Source organism: Ranitomeya imitator, chromosome 9 (genome assembly GCF_032444005.1).
Source record: "Ranitomeya imitator isolate aRanImi1 chromosome 9, aRanImi1.pri, whole genome shotgun sequence".
Taxonomy (NCBI): domain Eukaryota; kingdom Metazoa; phylum Chordata; class Amphibia; order Anura; family Dendrobatidae; genus Ranitomeya; species Ranitomeya imitator.
The window spans coordinates 133,975,797-133,993,432 of record NC_091290.1 but is presented as its reverse complement, the minus strand read 5'-3'; the positions used below and the strand labels follow the sequence as shown (position 1 = coordinate 133,993,432).

The window sequence follows — 17,636 nt, the reverse complement described above, 5'->3', positions numbered from 1 at the left end:
GCCTTCTCCAGTTTCAAAAGCAGTAGGAGGAACGTAACATGAATAACATAACCATGCCTATAAGAAGGCAACTATGTACGAGCTAAAGAAAACAATATGAGAACTCGACAGTAACAACGGCCCGGAAGGGCAACAGGGTGGGAGCTGTGTCCCCCAATTAGAGGCTAAGAGAAAGATTTTACTGTGAGTACACAAAAATCTCCTTTACTCTGTCACCTCATTGGGGGACACCGGACCATGGGATGTCCCAAAGCAGTCCCTGGGTGGGAAGCAATGGATGAATATTGTGCAGACAGGCCCCTACACTTGGGGCACCGCTGCCTGCAGAACACATCTACCCAGGCTCGCATCCGCTGAGGACTGGGTATGAACCCTGTAGTGTTTAGTAAACGTGTGTAGGCTAGTCCAAGTGGCCGCCTTACACACTTGTGCCGAATGGCCCAGGAGTCCCCTACCGCCCGTGTAGATTGTGTGCCGTAATATCGGCTGGAAAAGGAGAATTCTTAAGGCAGTAGGCCTCTTGTATGGTGAATTTGATCACCTGGCAAAGGTAGTTTTGGAAGCTGGCCGACACTTGCGGCCGCCTTCCGGAAGAAGGAAAAGAGAATCAGACCTACGGAAGGACGCAGTCCTAGACGCATATATATGCAATGCCCTGACAAGGTCAAGCGTATGCATAGCCTTCTCCACTCTATGAACCATGACCGGACAAAGAGATGGCAGTGAAATTTCCTCATTGAGGTGGAAGTTGGACACAACCTTCAGAAGGAAGGATGGGACCGTACAGAGAACTACCTTGCCCTGGTGAAAAGCCAGAAAGGGTCGTCTGCAGGAGAGTGTTGTCAGTTCAGACACCCTGCGTAGCGAGGTGACTGCCACCAGGAAAACCACCTTCTGGGATAGAAGGCGGAGCGGGACCTCCTTAAGGGGTTCGAAGGGTGGTTCCTGCAATGCTGTCAGGACCAGGTTGAGGTCCCACGTTTCTAGTGGTCATCTGTAGGGGGAACCAATCGGGAAACCCCCTGAAGAAATGTCCTTACTTGCGGCTTGGTAGCAATGCGCCTTTGAAAAAGCACTGAGAGGGCTGACACTTGGCTCTTAAGTGAACCCAGGGACAGCCTGGCCTCCAGACCGGATTGGAGAAAACCAAGTACCTTGGGGAGGGAATAAGGGAGTGGGGTCTGGCCACAAGATTCGCACCAGGTAAAGAAAACTTTCCAGGTACGGTAATAAATCTTGGCAGAGGATGGCTTCTGTGCCCTGATCATGGTTCCAATTACGTCCGGCGAGAGCCCTGCCTGGGTTAGAACCTAGGTCTCAAGGGCCACACTGTCAAATTGAGAGCCCCTGAGTTCTGGTGGTAGAACGGGCCTTGTGATAGAACATCGGGGCGGTTGGGGAGACGCCAGGGGGCGTCTGCTGTAAGTTGTACGATGTCGGAGTACCATGTACGTCTGCGCCAGTCCGGTGCAATTAGGATGGTTGGAACTCCCTCTTGCTTGATCTTTCTCACCACCCTGGATATCCGGGGAGAGGTGGAAAAATGTACAGAAGCTGGAACTGGGCCCAGTCAGGAACCAGAGCGTCTGCTCCGAGCGACCGCGGATCGTGTGTTCTGGCCATGAAGTTGGAGACCTTGGCATTGAAGTGGGATGCCATTAGCTCCACATCCGGGGTCCCCAGCGATGGCAGATCTAGCGAAATATTTTGGGATGGAGAGACCACTCTCCCGAGTCTATTCCTTATCGGCTGAGTAAGTCTGCTTCCCAGTTGTCCACAACCGGAATGTGGACCGCCGAGAGAACCGACCCGGTGCCCTCCTGCCCAGTGGAGAATGTGTGACACTTCTCGCATCGCCTGGGTACTGCGGGTTCCCCCTTGGCGATTCACATATGCCACAGCCGTGGCATCGTCCGACTGTATTCTGATGTGAGAGGCTGCCAGTAAGTGATGGAAGGCCCTCAATGCTAGGATGATGGCACGAATTTCCAGGATGTTGATGGGCATGGTCGCTTCCACTGGGGACCACTTGCCCTGTGGTATAAGTGCACGGCACCCCAACCAGTCAGGCTCACATCGGTGGTCAGAACCTTCCATTGACCTCTGAGAAAGGATTTCCCCTTTGCTAGTGAGGTTGGCTTGAGCCACCAGTGCAGGGGCCTTCTGGTTGACGACGTTAGCCGGAAATCCCTGTCAAGAGAGAAAGGGTTCTTGTCCCAGGACTTGAGGATGGCTAGTTGGAGAGGCCTGAGGTGAAACTGGGCAAATGGGACCACTTCTATTGCCGTCCCCATTCCTGCCGAGGACTCTTATGGCAAACCGGAGAGATCGAAGGGGTTTGCGGAGGAGGGTGCGAACTCCTAGGCGGAGAGCCAGTGCCTTGTCCTTGGGAAGGAGTACTAGACCCCTGGAGGTGTTGAATTGCATTCCCAGGAAGGTCAGAGACTGACTCGGGGTGATGACTTTTGTAGGTTGACTAACCAGCCCATTCGATTCAGAGTGTCGATTGTGATTGAGACGCTGAGCTCGCAGTCCTCAAAGTTGGGAGCCTTGATAAGTAGATCGTCCAGGTATGGAATGATTACTATGCCTCTGTAGTGCAGGACGTCCATGGTGGATGCCATGACCTTAGTAAACAATCTGGGAGCTGTGGCGAGTCCAAACAGGAGAGCCATGAACTGGTAGTGGTCCTGGTCGATTGCGAACCTGAGAAATCTCTGATGGGCAGGTGCAATCGGTATATGCAGGTATGCGTCTTGTATGTCTATGGAAGCGAGATATTCTCCCTTCTCCATGGACGCAATGATGGACCAAAGGGACTCCATGCGGAAGACGGACCCGTACATATTTGTTGAGCTGTTTTAGGTCCAGTATGGGCCGTACGCTGCCTCCTTTCTTGGGAACTACGAATAGATTGGAGTAGAACCATCGGAAGCGCTCGGCCGTGGGGACCGGTACTATGACTCCTGCTTGACAAAGCGAGGAGACTGCTTGTCGGAAGGCACGAGCCTGGTTTTGAGGGGACAGAGGATGAATCGGTCCGGTGGGTTGGAGTTGAACTCCATCTTGTATCTGGAAGACGGGAACGGTTACGATTTTATGCTGGACGTGAAACAGACCAGCCCGAGGAGTTCCGAAAGGATCGGAATCGGGTTTGGTTACGCTTCTTGTAAGTGCGTTTGGGTTTCAGTTGGGGAAGAGAGGTACTCTTACCCCCGGTGGCGTTGGATATCATCGTGTCTAACTGTTCATCAAAAAGTCGCCCAATGAGGTAGGGGAGGTGCGTGAGGGACTTCTTTGAGGCTGCGTCCGCTTTCCATTCCCGCAGCCAGGGGATACGCTGAATTGTGATGGCGTTTGATGCTATCCCCGCTACGCCCCTTGCTGAATCCAGAGCTGCATGAAGCATGTAATCTGCTACGACTGCTATTTGAACCGCTTGGTCCAACAGCTCAGGAGCGGATGCTTGGAGGCCAGCTTGTACATTTTTGGCCCAGGCCTGAATGACTTTGGCAGCCCAAACTGAAGCGAACGCGGGAGCCAGGGATGCCCCTGCAGCCTCGAATATTGAACAAGCCATGCATTCTACCTGCCGGTCTGCTGCATCCCTGAGGGTTGAGCTATCTGGCAGTGAAAGGAAAGTCTGTGCTGCTAGTCTAGAGACCGGGGGGTCCACTTCGGGTGGATCTGTCCATTCCTTGGTATCCTTCTGTGGGAAGGGGTACCTTGCCTCCAGATATCTGCGATTAGCGAATTTTTTCTCAGGCTGTGAGAGCTGTTTTTTAAGGATCGCCTTAAACTCTGCGAGGTTAGAGAAAACCTTAGGCGGCTTCAGAGCTCCTTCAAAGGAAATCTTGTGTTCTGGGGCCTCTGGTGGCGGATCAGAAATGTCCAGCACCCGATGGATGGAAGAGATTATGTCCTCCACTAGCGCTGTATTGCTAGGGGGGAATGGAATCAGGGACCCCTCCGTTTCCATGTCTGAGTCGGAGTCACAGATGCCTTCCGAATCCTCTGTATCACTGAGGCGTCCCCTGCTGGGTGAGCTGGGGCGGAGGCCTTCTCTGGTCGGGGATTTCGGAGATCTGCATTGTCTGCCCCTGGAAGGGGACGGTTTAGATGACCTGGAACTACGGTGTCTCTCCCTAGAAGGGGATGACCGTGTGCTATGGGATGACGCAGATGGACTTGACCTATGGGTCCGCTTGCGTCCTGACCTAGACGGGGATGTGCCAGGGTCGTCCTGTCCCTGAGTCAAGCTCTCTCTTTGCTGGGTAGTGGTCATAGCCGAGGCATGACTCTGCAGAGCCAGAAGCAATGTGGAGGTTAGGTTATCTATAGACTGCGTCATAGATTGCGACATCTGAGTGACCCATTCCGGCGTGGCATTAGGCACCGAAGCATTGGAAGGGGCTTCTTGGGGCTCTGACACAGTAGTCTGGATGCAGTCCTGGCAGTGCGGGTACGTGTTGCCACTGGAGAGAGCGGTCCTCCAGGCTGTGCAGAATGCATAATAGCAGTCCTGCCTAACCGGCATAGTGCACAGAGTGCTTTAGGGCTGGCTATACAGAGGACCCTACAGGGGTGGCTATACAGAGGAACCTATAGGGGGTCGTAAAGGATTATGGATTCACAGCTAAGTAAAAAACCCAGCTGTGATCTTAACCCACCAGTTTGCCCCTAGGTCCAGTGCCGAAGATCCACAGTCCTGTGCCCCCTGGAGACTGGCTGGCCTGGTCCTGCTGACCGGGAGATGCAGGGTTAATCCTTGCTGCAGTAGAAATGGCCGCCGAGAAGAGGCAGGGGGAGAAGGGGCGGAGAGCTGAAAAAGGCGGCAGGGCTGTGTAAAAAATGCACCCTTTCTGTCTCGATCCGCCCCTTCTATGACACTGTAGAGTGTCATATTTGTCATCCGGGCGGTGGAGAGGAGGCGGCGGCTTCAGCTAGGCTGAAGCCGCGGCCTAAATTAGATGCCTGATGCCCAGAAAGGCTCCAGGCCGGCGCGGAAGTCTGGGAGGGGGCTCGGATCTGAACAGGACCCCCCCAGATTTAAAGGCAGGATAGCGGTGGGGCTTTAAGCAGAAGGGGGCCCTGTGAGGGGTCCCCCTGAGGCAGTATAGAGCTGGTGCTGCCGCAGAGACAGGGGCGCAGGGAGCCCTGTGTCTCTATTGTGCCATGCCTGCCTGCACTCCCCCCGGCCCCGACAGGAGCCCGCAGCTGGGCTGGGGTCCCTGGATGCAGGCGCAGTGTGCTTGCCCATGCTGGGAGCTGCAGAGTGCTGCCTGTACAGGCCCTACCTGAGGCGTCTCAACGTAATGCCCCCAGAGGGGGATTAGGGAGGGTGCTGCTGTCACCATCAGGGGGCTTTATCCTCGCCTCGACCCAGAAACCAAAAGAAATTGGGAAAGAAGGGGGGCCCGAGGGACTGGGGAAGGAGCGACATGGGGAATAGCCATCTTGACTTCAACTGGGCACCCCGTAATATGGGGCCAAGGAAGGAGCCATGCCGAGAGTCTCACAGGAGACCCACTTTTCTTCATCTGTAATCCGTCGGGAAAAAAACAGAGAAAAAATCTTAGGTGTGCCTCCTATGCGACACTAAGCAAAAACTGGAGAAGGCTGACGCCGTCCAGGGGTGTATACTGCAGAGGAGGAGCCACGGTTAATCTTTTTCAGATTATGCATAGTGTCGCCTCCTAGTGGACAGCAGCATAATACCCATGGTCCTGTGTCCTCCAATGAGGCGACAGAGTAAAGCAGCCAAGTAAAGAAAAACGAGTGGCCATCATTACTTTAAGAAATGAAGGTCAGTCAGTCCAAAAAATTGGGAAAACTTTGAAAGTGTCCCCAAGTGCAGTGGCAAAAACTATCAAGCGCTACAAAGAAACTGGCTCACATGAGGACCGCCCCAGGAAAGGAAGACCAAGAGTCACCTCTGCTTCTGAGGATAAGTTTATCCGAGTCACCAGCCTCAGAAATCGCAGGTTAACAGCAGCTCAGATTAGAGACCAGGTCAATGCCACAAAGAGCTCTAGCAGCAGACACATCTCTACAACAACTGTTAATAGGAGACTTTGTGCAGCAGGCCTTCATGGTAAAATAGCTGCTAGGAAACCACTGCTAAAAACAGGCAACAAGCAGAAGAGACTTGTTTGGGCTAAAGAACACAAGGAATGGACATTAGACCAGCGGAAATCTGTGCTTTGGTCTGATGAGTCCAAATTTGAGATCTTTGGTTCCAACCACCGTGTCTTTGTGCGACACAGAAAAGGTGAACGGATGGACTCTACATGCCTGGTTCCCACCGTGAAGCATGGAGGAGGAGGTGTGGTGGTGCTTTGCTGGTGAAACTGTTGGGGATTTATTCAAAATTGAAGGCATACTGAACCAGCATGGCTACCACAGCATCTTGCAGCGGCATGCTATTCCATCCGGTTTGCGTTTAGTTGGACCATCATTTATTTTTCAATGGGACAATGACCCCAAACACATCTCCAGGCTGTGTAAGGGCTATTTAACCAAGAAGGAGAGTGATGGGGTGCTACGCCAGATGACCTGGCCTCCACAGTCACCAGACCTGAACCCAATCGAGATGGTTTGGGGTGAGTTGGACCGCAGAGTGAAGGCAAAAGGGCCAACAAGTGCTAAGCATCTCTGGGAACTCCTTCAAGACTGTTGGAAGACCATTCCCAGTGACTACCTCTTGAAGCTCATCAAGAGAATGCCAAGAGTGTGCAAAGCAGTCATCAAAGCAAAAGGCGGCTACTTTGAAGAACCTAAAATATAAGACATAATTTCAGTTATTTCACACTTTTTTGTTAAGTATATAATTCCACATGTGCTAATTCATAGTTTTGATGCCTTCAGTGCAAATGTACAATTTTCATAGTCATGAAAATACAGAAAAATCTTTAAATGAGAAGGTGTGTCCAAACTTTTAGTCTGTACTGTATATATAATATTCATTATGTAAACTAGGGGACAGGTCAGTGAGGGATCAGTGACCCAAAAACAGTCTTTATTATGAATAGCTAATAAGACCCCACATGAAGACCCCCACAGGTTGCCCTGGAGGACAAAGATATCATTAACACAAAACTGAAAATAAAGATACAACAACAACCACAAGACGGATTTCATCAACCCAGGTATCATTATAATCAGTATAACGGCGCCAACCTAATATTGTCTGTAGGTTACTGTGCACAATCCTGCTGACAGGTAGCCTTTAAGAGGTTGCCTAAGTACAGGACAACCCCTTTAACTTTGAAGCTCAGACCTTTATAGTATAACCCTTTTGTGCCGTTATACTATTATGACTGATACCTACCGTTTGGTTGGTTATCAACCCACTTATAATGGGTGCCCCAAATAGCACTTCTTTAATAAAAGGATATCTCAGTAAATGATGGCATATTAACAAGATAGGTAATCGTGCAATGATCACTGAGGTTTGATGTCTAGGACCCCTAAAGATTCTGGGACCCCCAGTTCAGATTTTTTTCTCTGCACTGGGGCATTCCCGGACAGCCGTTGCAGAACAGCTTCATTTAAGTGAATGGGGGCAGCTGCAGTCACCTGCAAAACAGAGTAGCCAGGAACTCTACGAGTCTGGAAAAAACTTGGAAGGGGATGCAGAATGGGCGTCATCTGACCATAAAATATTACTCAAAATGGGATGTCCAGGCAAACTGACCTGATGCGACATTCATCAATAAGTAGTGCAAATGTACAGCACCCAGTGAGCATCGTGTACATGTCCTATTCTGATTAATGATACCCATGGACAACACTTACTGAGCAACAAATGACCGAAACAGTAACTGTGCTTGCCCAATGTCACGATGGGTGAAAGTTATGCCTGGACAAAAGATTCAAGCAAAAGTAAACTGAAATTCTCTCCCTCTTTTCACCATCATGACCTCCAGCGGTTGCAGTATGGACAATTAAGGTACCTTCACACATAACGATATTGTTAACGATATCGTTGCTATTTGTGACGTAGCAACGATATCGTTAATGAAATCGTTCTGTGTGACAGCGACCAACGATCAGGCCCCTGCTGGGAGATCGTTGGTCGCTGAACAAAGTCCAGAACTTTATTTCGTCGCTGGACTCCCTGGAGACATCGCTGGATCGGCGTGTGTGACACCGATCCAGCGATGTCTTCACTGGTAACCAGGGTAAACATCGGGTAACTAAGCGCAGGGCCGCGCTTAGTAACCCGATGTTTACCCTGGTTACCATGCTAAAAGTAAAAAAAAACAAACACTAGATACTTACCTACAGCCGTCTGTCCTCCAGCGCTGCGCTCTGCACTCCTCCTGTACTGGCTGTGAGCCGGAAAGCAGAGCGGTGACGTCACCGCTCTGCTTTCCGGCTCACAGACAATACAGAAGGAGAGCAGAGAAGCAGAGCGCAGCGCTGGAGGACAGACAGCGGTAGGTAAGTATCTAGTGTTTGTTTTTTTTTACTTTTAGCATGGTATCCAGGGTAAACATCGGGTTACTAAGCGCGGCCCTGCGCTTAGTTACCCGATGTTTACCCTGGTTACCGGCATCGTTGGTCGCTGGAGAGCTGTCTGTGTGACAGCTCTCCAGCGACCAAACAGCGACGCTGCAGCGATCCGGATCGTTGTCGGTATCGCTGCAGCGTCGCTTAATGTGAAGGGGCCTTTAGTTTTGATTGCGGTATTGTACCTGGTGAAATAATTCCATGTCGATTTCAGCTTCAGCTTTCCATGAGTTATCATCTGAAATAAAGAGAACAAAAATATGTTCAAAAATCCACCAGGTATAAAATATATAAATTTTGTTGCCCATCCAAAACACGACAACATTTTTTTTTAAATTAGGAGGTTTAAATGGTAAGTCTCATAATGACAGCTAGAGATGAGCAAATAGATTAGCAAGACCCTGGTCCAGCTGCCAAGGTCCAATGGACGCGTGCCCTGCAAACCATTTCCAACCTGTCGGCATCCCCGGCTCCTTTTTCGGTGTAATGTCAATGTTGCACCATGATACACGACATGTTGTTAATCATATGGGGCGCCGGGGGTAGCGGTTGTTAAGATAAGGTTTGTAGGGCACCAATGGAAGTCTGACATGGCCGCTGGCAAAGTGTACTGAGAATCTATTAGCGCATCGCTTTGTGGAGCGCTGCAGGTTGCTGATCCGTGCACTAGATTCCTACATACCGGCAATGTTTTCCTGGAACACAACTTTGGCTCCTTTCAGGAAGTTTTTGCCTATTAAGAACACCTCTTCGTCTCCTTTTACAGAGCAGCTGTGCAGACTTTTCTTGAGAATTTCTGGCACCCCTGCCGGCTGAGCTAAAGAGGAGAGATAGGAAATGTTAATGAAATATAAAAAAGGAAATAATCAGGGGTTTTGGTTAACTAAGCTTTATTAGTGCCAAAGGAAAGTGCTACCCACGAGAAGGTGGCCACTGTAGTGACCAGATATCACAGTGCTGGGACCGACAACCTCAATGGCTGAATGACTCGAGTATTAAACTACATGTGAACAAGTTTTTCCTGCAGGCACCAAACTCCTGCTATACACAAGCTCCTATTTAGTCCAAAATAAGAGAGGAAAAAAGTGGACAAGGCTAACAACCGTCAGTGTAATGAGTCACGTCAGCTAGTCTGGGATTACGGATAGTGTTTGGCAAGGCACAGCTCCAGCTAAGCCACGGACGATCTACGACTATGAACAGTAGTCCAAATCACATAGCATTACATATAATGCTCTTTCCCAAAGCTTCGCTTTGGGAGACCGTGCCAAAGCTGCATTCAAGCAGGCTGATCTGATCAGAAAACATGGGCCGTGTATGCTTTGGCAGCTGCACGAATGAAATAGATTTTGTGTGTATACAGCAGATTAAGAGAAAAATAGGGACAAAGGGCACAAGCCCTAAAAACACATCATTGATCACCCTACCCTGCCCAAAAAAAAAAATGCTTTACCATAAACAACAACGTTTTAATTACAGGGCGATTTCAGATAATTTGATCGATGGCTGTTTAGCTCGCTTATTAAAAGGGTATTCTCATCTCAGTAAATCATGGCATATTGCTAGGATATGCCATCCCTAATTGATGGGGTCTGACAAAGATCCTGGGAATGAAGACCTTTTTGACATCGGTCTTGTAGCTCCCCTTTAACACTGTGCAGATATTGATGGCGCCTAGCAGACCCCACTGATGTGGATCCGGCTGGACCCCAATATGTGACTGATATATCACAACAGCATCTCTTCAATAGTTTCTCTACCTGCCCTATTCATCAGCATAACTACTGATGGCGTCAGCATCCCGGCAGATATGTGTAGAAGAGTGAACAGTGACAAACGCTTACTGCAGAGGATTGGAGACGAGGGGGTCTGTAAGGTTAGAACGGAGCCATCCTTCCGAGGGATGTTCACTCTGAACACAAGCCTCGCTCGTGTGCTCTTCTTCTTGGAGCCGGCGATCCCGATACGGGCTTCGACATCCGCGTTCCTGAGCTTCAGGATCCCAACGCAATCCACCCTGCCGCATGAGCAATGTAAGGAAAGGGTTAACACGGTAAGGCTTTTAATGCAACGCCTTTCAGAAATCATGGCGGGGTATGGTTTCTATGGCAATTATCGCTGAGCTGCAATTAACACCAAAAAACCCTGTCTGGAACACGGGGTGCAGAATACGGAAAGGATGCCAAAAACTGCAGGTTAGTGGAAAACAGCTGCAAAGCCCAATATTATCCTCAGATTGTGTGCTGGAAAGATATTAAATGGCTCAACGCAAAAAGTATATAAAGAAAGATGGTGGTCTGAAAATTATATTAATGCCACCACGCACCTGGTTTTTATTTTCTACATTATTGGTTCTGCCATGATCAGTGACTATCATGGGTAGTCTATAGGGGTGCAAAATTTCACCTCCTTCACTGTTAAATGTGCAGTGTTTGAAAATATTGCTTCTTGCAGCGAGTGGCTGCCTATGCAGAGCGCAGGAGCGGACATAAGTTTGATCATCGGCTGCTGCGCTTCGCATATGTAGTGACACAGATGACAAAGCTTTCAGTATAATGAAGTGAGCGTCGTCCGATGATAAACACATCACTGCTGCATTGCTGTCTTCTGATCCTTGTCTACTATCACCATGTCTGGTTGGTTAGCCAACACCTGCTTATCCGTCTGGATCTTGAAGTCCCACAGGATTTTAGCCCTTTCATTCTCCACCACTTTTTCTGGGGTCTCTCACCTGGACTTAGCCCTTATGCTGCGCAGACGTTCCTGTATACAATTCCCGCTACTTGGTTGTGGCGTTCGGTATACGCTGTTCTTGCATTTTGCTTCCTGCCACTATGTGTTGGACGGTTTCTGAGGTTTCTTTGCGTAGTCTTCACCTTGGGTCTCGTGTGGTCGATTCCTACTTTTAAGGATCTGGTACTTGGTGCTTGCTCTTGTGCTGTTATCATTAGTGCTGTCTCGGAGTCCAGCTTTCTCCAGCCATTGGTAGGATTTCTCCATGTCAGCTTCCTCCATTATCTGTCGATGGCACGTCCCATGCAGCGGCTTGTCTTGCCATGGTGCTTCATGTTCTCGTTCTTCCTCCCAGATCTGTTGTTGGTGCCTTAGGCTTTCTCTCAGCATCTCATGTTTTGGTGTTATTTTCCTGATGTACTCCTGGATACTCATTGTTTCATCTGTGATGGTGGCTTGGATGCTTATCAAGCCTCGACCACTCTCCTTTCTGTTGGTATACAATCTTTGGGTGTTAGACCTAGGGTGGAGACCACTATGCATTGTGAGGAGCTTTCATGTCTTCACATCTGCAGCTTCCATCTCTTCTTTTGGCCAGCACACTATGCCAGCAGGGTAGACTACCCTAGTCTGAAGGACATCCCGACGTCTTCGCTGTACATCCTTGTGAGGTGGATCAGTGAATTGATGTCTCGCTCGTTTTTCGCACACAGCTTGATGTCATTCATGTACAGGAGGTGGCTGGTGGTGCTTCCACTCTTGAACTTGTATACATAGCCAGATTCATAGCCACCACGCTACTGAACCATATGAGCCAGTACAAAAAAAAAAAAATTATTATATATATATATATATATATATATATATATATATATATATATATATATATATATATATATATATATATATATATATATATTATTTTTTTTTGTGTACTGGTTCATATGGTTCTGTATATATATATATATATTTTTTTCTTTACCATACTTGGCATTGATTTAAGTTAAAATATATGAGATAAAATATATCAGATAAATAGATATAGATCTCATATATTTTAACTTAAATCAATGCCAAGTATGGTACAAAAAAAATAAATAAATAAATCTCTCCATTTCTTTTTCCTAGAAAGCATTGCCGATTGTCTGCACAAGGAGAAATTTCCTCTCTAGACATGTCCAACAATATTAATAAAACCCTAATGGACACGTTTACACAAATTTTTATTGAAGTAATGACTTCTAGGAATGATTTATACAGTTCAGCACTGGCTTTGCAAGGTAATAAAAAAAAACAAAAAACTTATGGGGTCATTGTAGGGTTTTCTAGTTATTTTTTTTTTTTTTGCTCTTAGGAGATTTTCAGGAAAGTCTGCATTCTTGGCACGGTCCAGTAGTAATAGAATCTGGAATTTCTGCATTTTAGATAAAGATGTCTGATAAGGCCCAATAATAAGAGAAGCATGCACGCATGGCACTGAGACACAGACCTGTCACGAGGGTTACGGCAAGGCAGATCCTCAGGGTAGGAGCTGCTGGTAGATGATTTACTTACGCCAGAGTCATCACGTTGCTTGGGTCAAGCATGACCTCTATGACTGTGGTGCCCTCTATATCCACCTCCTTGCAGGGAGTTGTGTTCCTTCCAGTCACTCTGCAGGCCTGGTAGAATCCGTGCGGCTTCACTCGGCCGGAATCGTTGCCTACAAACACTTGGAGCACCACAGGCTCATTGTGACCTTCCAGCTGGAAGAGAGGAATGACATTTCATCACTGTTTTGGAACATAAAGTGCCTACGATGCTGGTAAATGTACCCCTTACACATGCTGCAGGACGCACAGTATGTGCCTTATAAACGCAATACCTACGCGCCCTATTGCCTTAAGCCGGGTTCACACCGTGCAGTTAGATAATGCATCAACTATAGCAAAACTAACTGCACACTGGTAAATGGCCAATACTGTATTCTAATCAGACTTTTCCATGTGAAAAAATTAAAGGCCAGTAAGTTATATAACTTACTAATAAAGATCAAATCGATCAAGGGCCCCTATTAACAGATAGCCCCACCATCCCGGGTCTGGCAGCCTCACCTCTAGTCCTGTGCTCAACAGTGGATAGTGTTCCCTGTGTTAGTGCTTAACTAGCGTAGCAGCGATGAAGGTGGCTGATTGACTGATTACTTTAATCGCTAAGCCAGACCCCTTCTTTGGATGATGCAAAGACAGAAAAGGAGAATTGGCTTAGGTCAGCCAGCCCCCTTTCATAACAAACACTAATGACTTCCTATCAGGACCTGACAATGGAGGCACCTGGCCTAATAGAGCTATATTAGTAAGTTAAACTTTTATACAATATTTTTTCCCTAAAAACTCCAACTAAAGGTGGGTTCCCAGAATCAAATATTATTCCCTAGCCAGCTATAGGAAAGAGGATAATTTACTGATCACAAGTGGAACAATCCCCAGGAACCCCAAGAGTAACCCACCCATGCTTCACCCACCTTCACGGTAGGAAACCCCTGTTGTGTCCGGTCTTTCACAGAGCCGCGGCTTCCCTCTGTCAGGTAGCGGGCGCGGTGCTGAGTCTCCGGCTGTACCGCAATCTTCAGCTCTTTTCCTTCACTCTTCGATGGAAACTGCTCACACAGTAATGGACTCTTCTTCCCTCCCTTCGGAGACTCTGTGGCTCTGGGGTGGACATGGCAAATTAAGTCTTATGCTTTGGGATTTCAATCAGTACAAATAATAGATTTACTATGCTGCACTATGACGTACGAGGAAGAAAAGAAGTGGAAGTGTCGCCTATAGCCATCATAATACAGACCTGGATTGGTTTCTACAGCCACATGACTTTCCTTTTAGACTATTTGCAAGTGACTACCTTGGACAGCTACTTCCATTCATTTCAATACAATGTGACCACTAAGGGGTCACCTCAACTAAATTTAAGCTATTTTCAGGACTCTTGGAGATCTCAGTGGTCTGTTGCCAGCGCTTGATATATCATAGAAGATGGTTCTGTGAGATATCCTAATTTGCTATTCTAGTCCTGTATCCAACAACCCAGGTCAAGGCAAAAAATGGCTTGTTGGAGCCCCCTTCAGCACCCAGGGCATATGTCCCTGATGCCCCCTTCTCTACCCTCTGCTTACTACTCCTCTTGGTCTAACACCCAACATATTTTTGTTATCTGACCCCTAAAAGTGTGGATCTCATGGATCACTTTCATGAGGGTCCAAAATTGATGCTCTGGGAGCAAACTAGCAGGGTGCATTGCAGAAGGTCATAACAGTTCTTACCCTCCTTCATGTTAGAAGATCCTCCATAACAAAGCTTTTCAGATATACTTCAAACATCACATTAGTGATCTCCCAGCAACTTCTTAATATAATGCTATCACAATCCCAACCTTTAAAACCAATGTCTGTTCTAAGGCTCCTCTTACTGAAGATTCTACAACAGGTCCTACCCCCACAGGTTCTACCCCAAGTCTTACCCCCCACAGGTTCTACCCAAGGTGCTATCTGCCCCACAGGTTCTAACCAAAGACCTACCCTCCACAAAAGTTTTACCCAAGGTTCCACCCACTACAAGTTCTACCGAAAGTCCTACCCAAGATCCGACCCCCACAGGTTCTACACCAAGTCTTACCCCCCACAGGTATTACCCAAGATCTACCCCCCACAGGTTCTACTTAAGGACCTACCCTCCACAAGTTTTACCCAAAGTCCTACTCAAGATCCTACCCCCCACAGATTTTACCCAATGTTCCACCCGCCACAGGTTTTACCCACGGTACCCCCCCCCCCCACACACAGGTTCTACCCAAAGTCCTACCCAAGATCCTATCCCCCCCACAGGTTTTACCCAACTTTCCACCGGCCACAGGTTTTAACCAAGGTTCCTTCCCCACAGCTTCTACCCCAGAAGTTCAATCTAAGGTTTCAACCCCCACAGGTTTTCCCCCCAAGGTTTTACCTCCACAGCTTCTATCCTCACCAGTTAGCTAAACAAGGAAGACCATGAGGCAAGCCCAAATCAGTAGCCGTGTGTGTAATACATGAATGCTCCATACCTCTAGAATACAGAGGGACAATTACCCTAACTAACAGGATGGCAGTAGTGGTGAGGAAGAACAAGTGACGCAAATGGAAAGGACAACCCTTGAAATCTCTATTAAGTCATTTCCAAAGAAGTAGATTTATACAGGTGGATTTCTGCCTATATAGAGCGCCGATTGACGAGATAAGTTGATCCACACTCTTAAATGCCCTTTCATAGCCAATACAAACTATACGAAGACAGACTGACAGTTAATACAACATGCATGTTGTCAGCAGCACGTCCCATTTTCACAAGGAAATGTTTATAGTCCTGCATAATAATCCAATCAGCGGACAAACCAGTGTTTTGCTTGCATGGCTGCCATGTACAAAGGCCAAAAATAAGGAATGAGCATAATGTACACACGTTTACGTGGCTTTTAAAGGGTCCCAAAATCCGATCCTGCTGTGTTTTATTATAGGATTTAAAACTGTCCATAAAATTATCAAGTTAACTGAAAGCTAACACATTAGATGGTTGAAAAAGATCACTCAGGGCAGTCTACAAAATTGTGGCAATGTTTACCAAGAGCTGCAGGGATAACGGGATTATATATATATATATATATCTTCTGCCATCAAAGACAATGACACCTAAACCCGTAATCTATGCATTCACTATGAACCTGACAACTACTGGGCCCCCCACTGATCATGGGAATGAGGGTCCTGGAGTCCCTGGGGCGGTAAGGAGCATGCATTATTATATGCAATATGCTTTATTCACAGTCTACAAGAATGGTGGTCACCTATATCCAAAGGGGACTGTTCTTGGGATCAGTGGGGGTCCCACTAGCTGGACACCCAGCGATCATACATTTATCACCTATTCTGTTAAATAAATGCAATTAATTGAATAATAATGAACTGGTCATTAATGGAGCTACCTTACCTCCTCATCAATATTCATTTTGTTAAATTAATACATCTAAGTTAATGTTGACATTTCCTATTTTTTAGGGCACGGACATTTTACCGATAACTATGGAAAGAGGCCAAACTTAAAGCTCCCGAGTGCCAAGATTATGCTATAGTAGTCTGTATATGCAGAAGAGTAAACTTTTGTGCCCATCATCGTTACCTATGTAACCCCTTTAGATTTGCCACTGGCTATGTAATGTACCTTTGTAAAAACCAATGATCTTTACGGCACTTGGAAAGCAGAGTGCTACACACGTATGGTGCCTCTTCCGTAGCAAAGCATCCAGTGCGCAGAGTACAACCAGTCAATGAACGCCAAGGCGCATTTACAGAGGGACCAATGCTTTTTAACTATTTTTTTCAAGAAGATTGGTGACCACCACTCAATGGCTGCCTCACGAAATGTCGTCAAGGCCCACGGTGTAAAAAGGGCATGTATAAAGTGTCTAGATGGCCCGTGGCTGCACACTCCGATGTTCCCACCATCCTACAGCCACGGTAATCTACTCTACCGATTTACACACGAACAGTAAAAGTTAAGCTTTTTGGATAGGACAAGAGGGAAAAATGCGTATTAAACACAAATACCAACCCATTTCCAGCCTGGCCGTTGCCTTTGCCGTCCGAGGCGAGTTGGGAGAGAACATAATGAGGAGCTTTGGCGCTGTCTGCATCAAAAACGTCCATGTTGGAATCCCGTCTCTTGGACCCGGGCCTCTGTTTGGTGTTTCGTTTGCGTGACTTACGTGGGACTTCCGTATTATCGTTGTAGGAATGGGAACTCATGTTGCTGAAATTGGATGCGGAGTCTTCCGTCCACATGTTGCAGCTCTGCTCAGAATCCAGTCCACCCCCTTCATCTTGGCAGGACATCTGACTGCTATCCAGCAGGTCTTCCGGGGGTGGAGAAATGTTTAGGACTGTCCATCTCAATGGCACCGACTGCGGCCGGCCCGCATTACTGGCTAACAGCTGTTCACTTACCCCTGGCTTACTTACCCCCGTGGTAGAGGATTGCATAGCTTTGGTATCGGTGAGTGAGGTAGAGTAATTAGAAGGGCTGGAAGTGGTGGTAAAGGAACTGCGTGCACCGCCCATGGTGGAAGAGGAGGAAGATGAGGCATCTGCAGTGTATAATCCAACAGTAAATACACACATTTTCATCGGCACTGGCCAGCAGTCCCAATGGATTTAAGTGTTTTGGCTTTTTTTTTTTTCCTTCAAAAATATATCCAAATTATTTAAAATCCCACAAAAAAAATGTTGAAATTTGGTTTAAAAAAAAAAAATTGCAAGAAAATTGGCTAAAAAATGTCCAATCTGTACTGGCTGTGCCAATAACTTTAAAGACAAAAAAAGGCTA

General features: G+C 47.4%; 1 protein-coding gene across 9 annotated transcripts in view; it reads right to left on the bottom strand.

The window, feature by feature from the left end:
* Window positions 1-17,636, bottom strand: part of NFAT5 (nuclear factor of activated T cells 5) — an 80,172-nt gene that overhangs the window by 18,834 nt on the left and 43,702 nt on the right. For 6 of the 9 annotated variants that reach the window (XM_069739082.1, XM_069739085.1, XM_069739081.1 and 3 more), the window contains 6 exons: window positions 16,866-17,397; window positions 13,751-13,937; window positions 12,802-12,992; window positions 10,359-10,531; window positions 9,197-9,331; window positions 8,700-8,752 (listed from right to left, as the gene is read on the bottom strand). In XM_069739082.1, the coding sequence (XP_069595183.1) occupies window positions 8,700-8,752; window positions 9,197-9,331; window positions 10,359-10,531; window positions 12,802-12,992; window positions 13,751-13,937; window positions 16,866-17,397 (1,271 nt within the window). The remainder of the gene's footprint in view (window positions 1-8,699; window positions 8,753-9,196; window positions 9,332-10,358; window positions 10,532-12,801; window positions 12,993-13,750; window positions 13,938-16,865; window positions 17,398-17,636) is intronic. The other 3 variants (XM_069739088.1, XM_069739090.1, XM_069739089.1) reach the window with 1 other exon arrangement.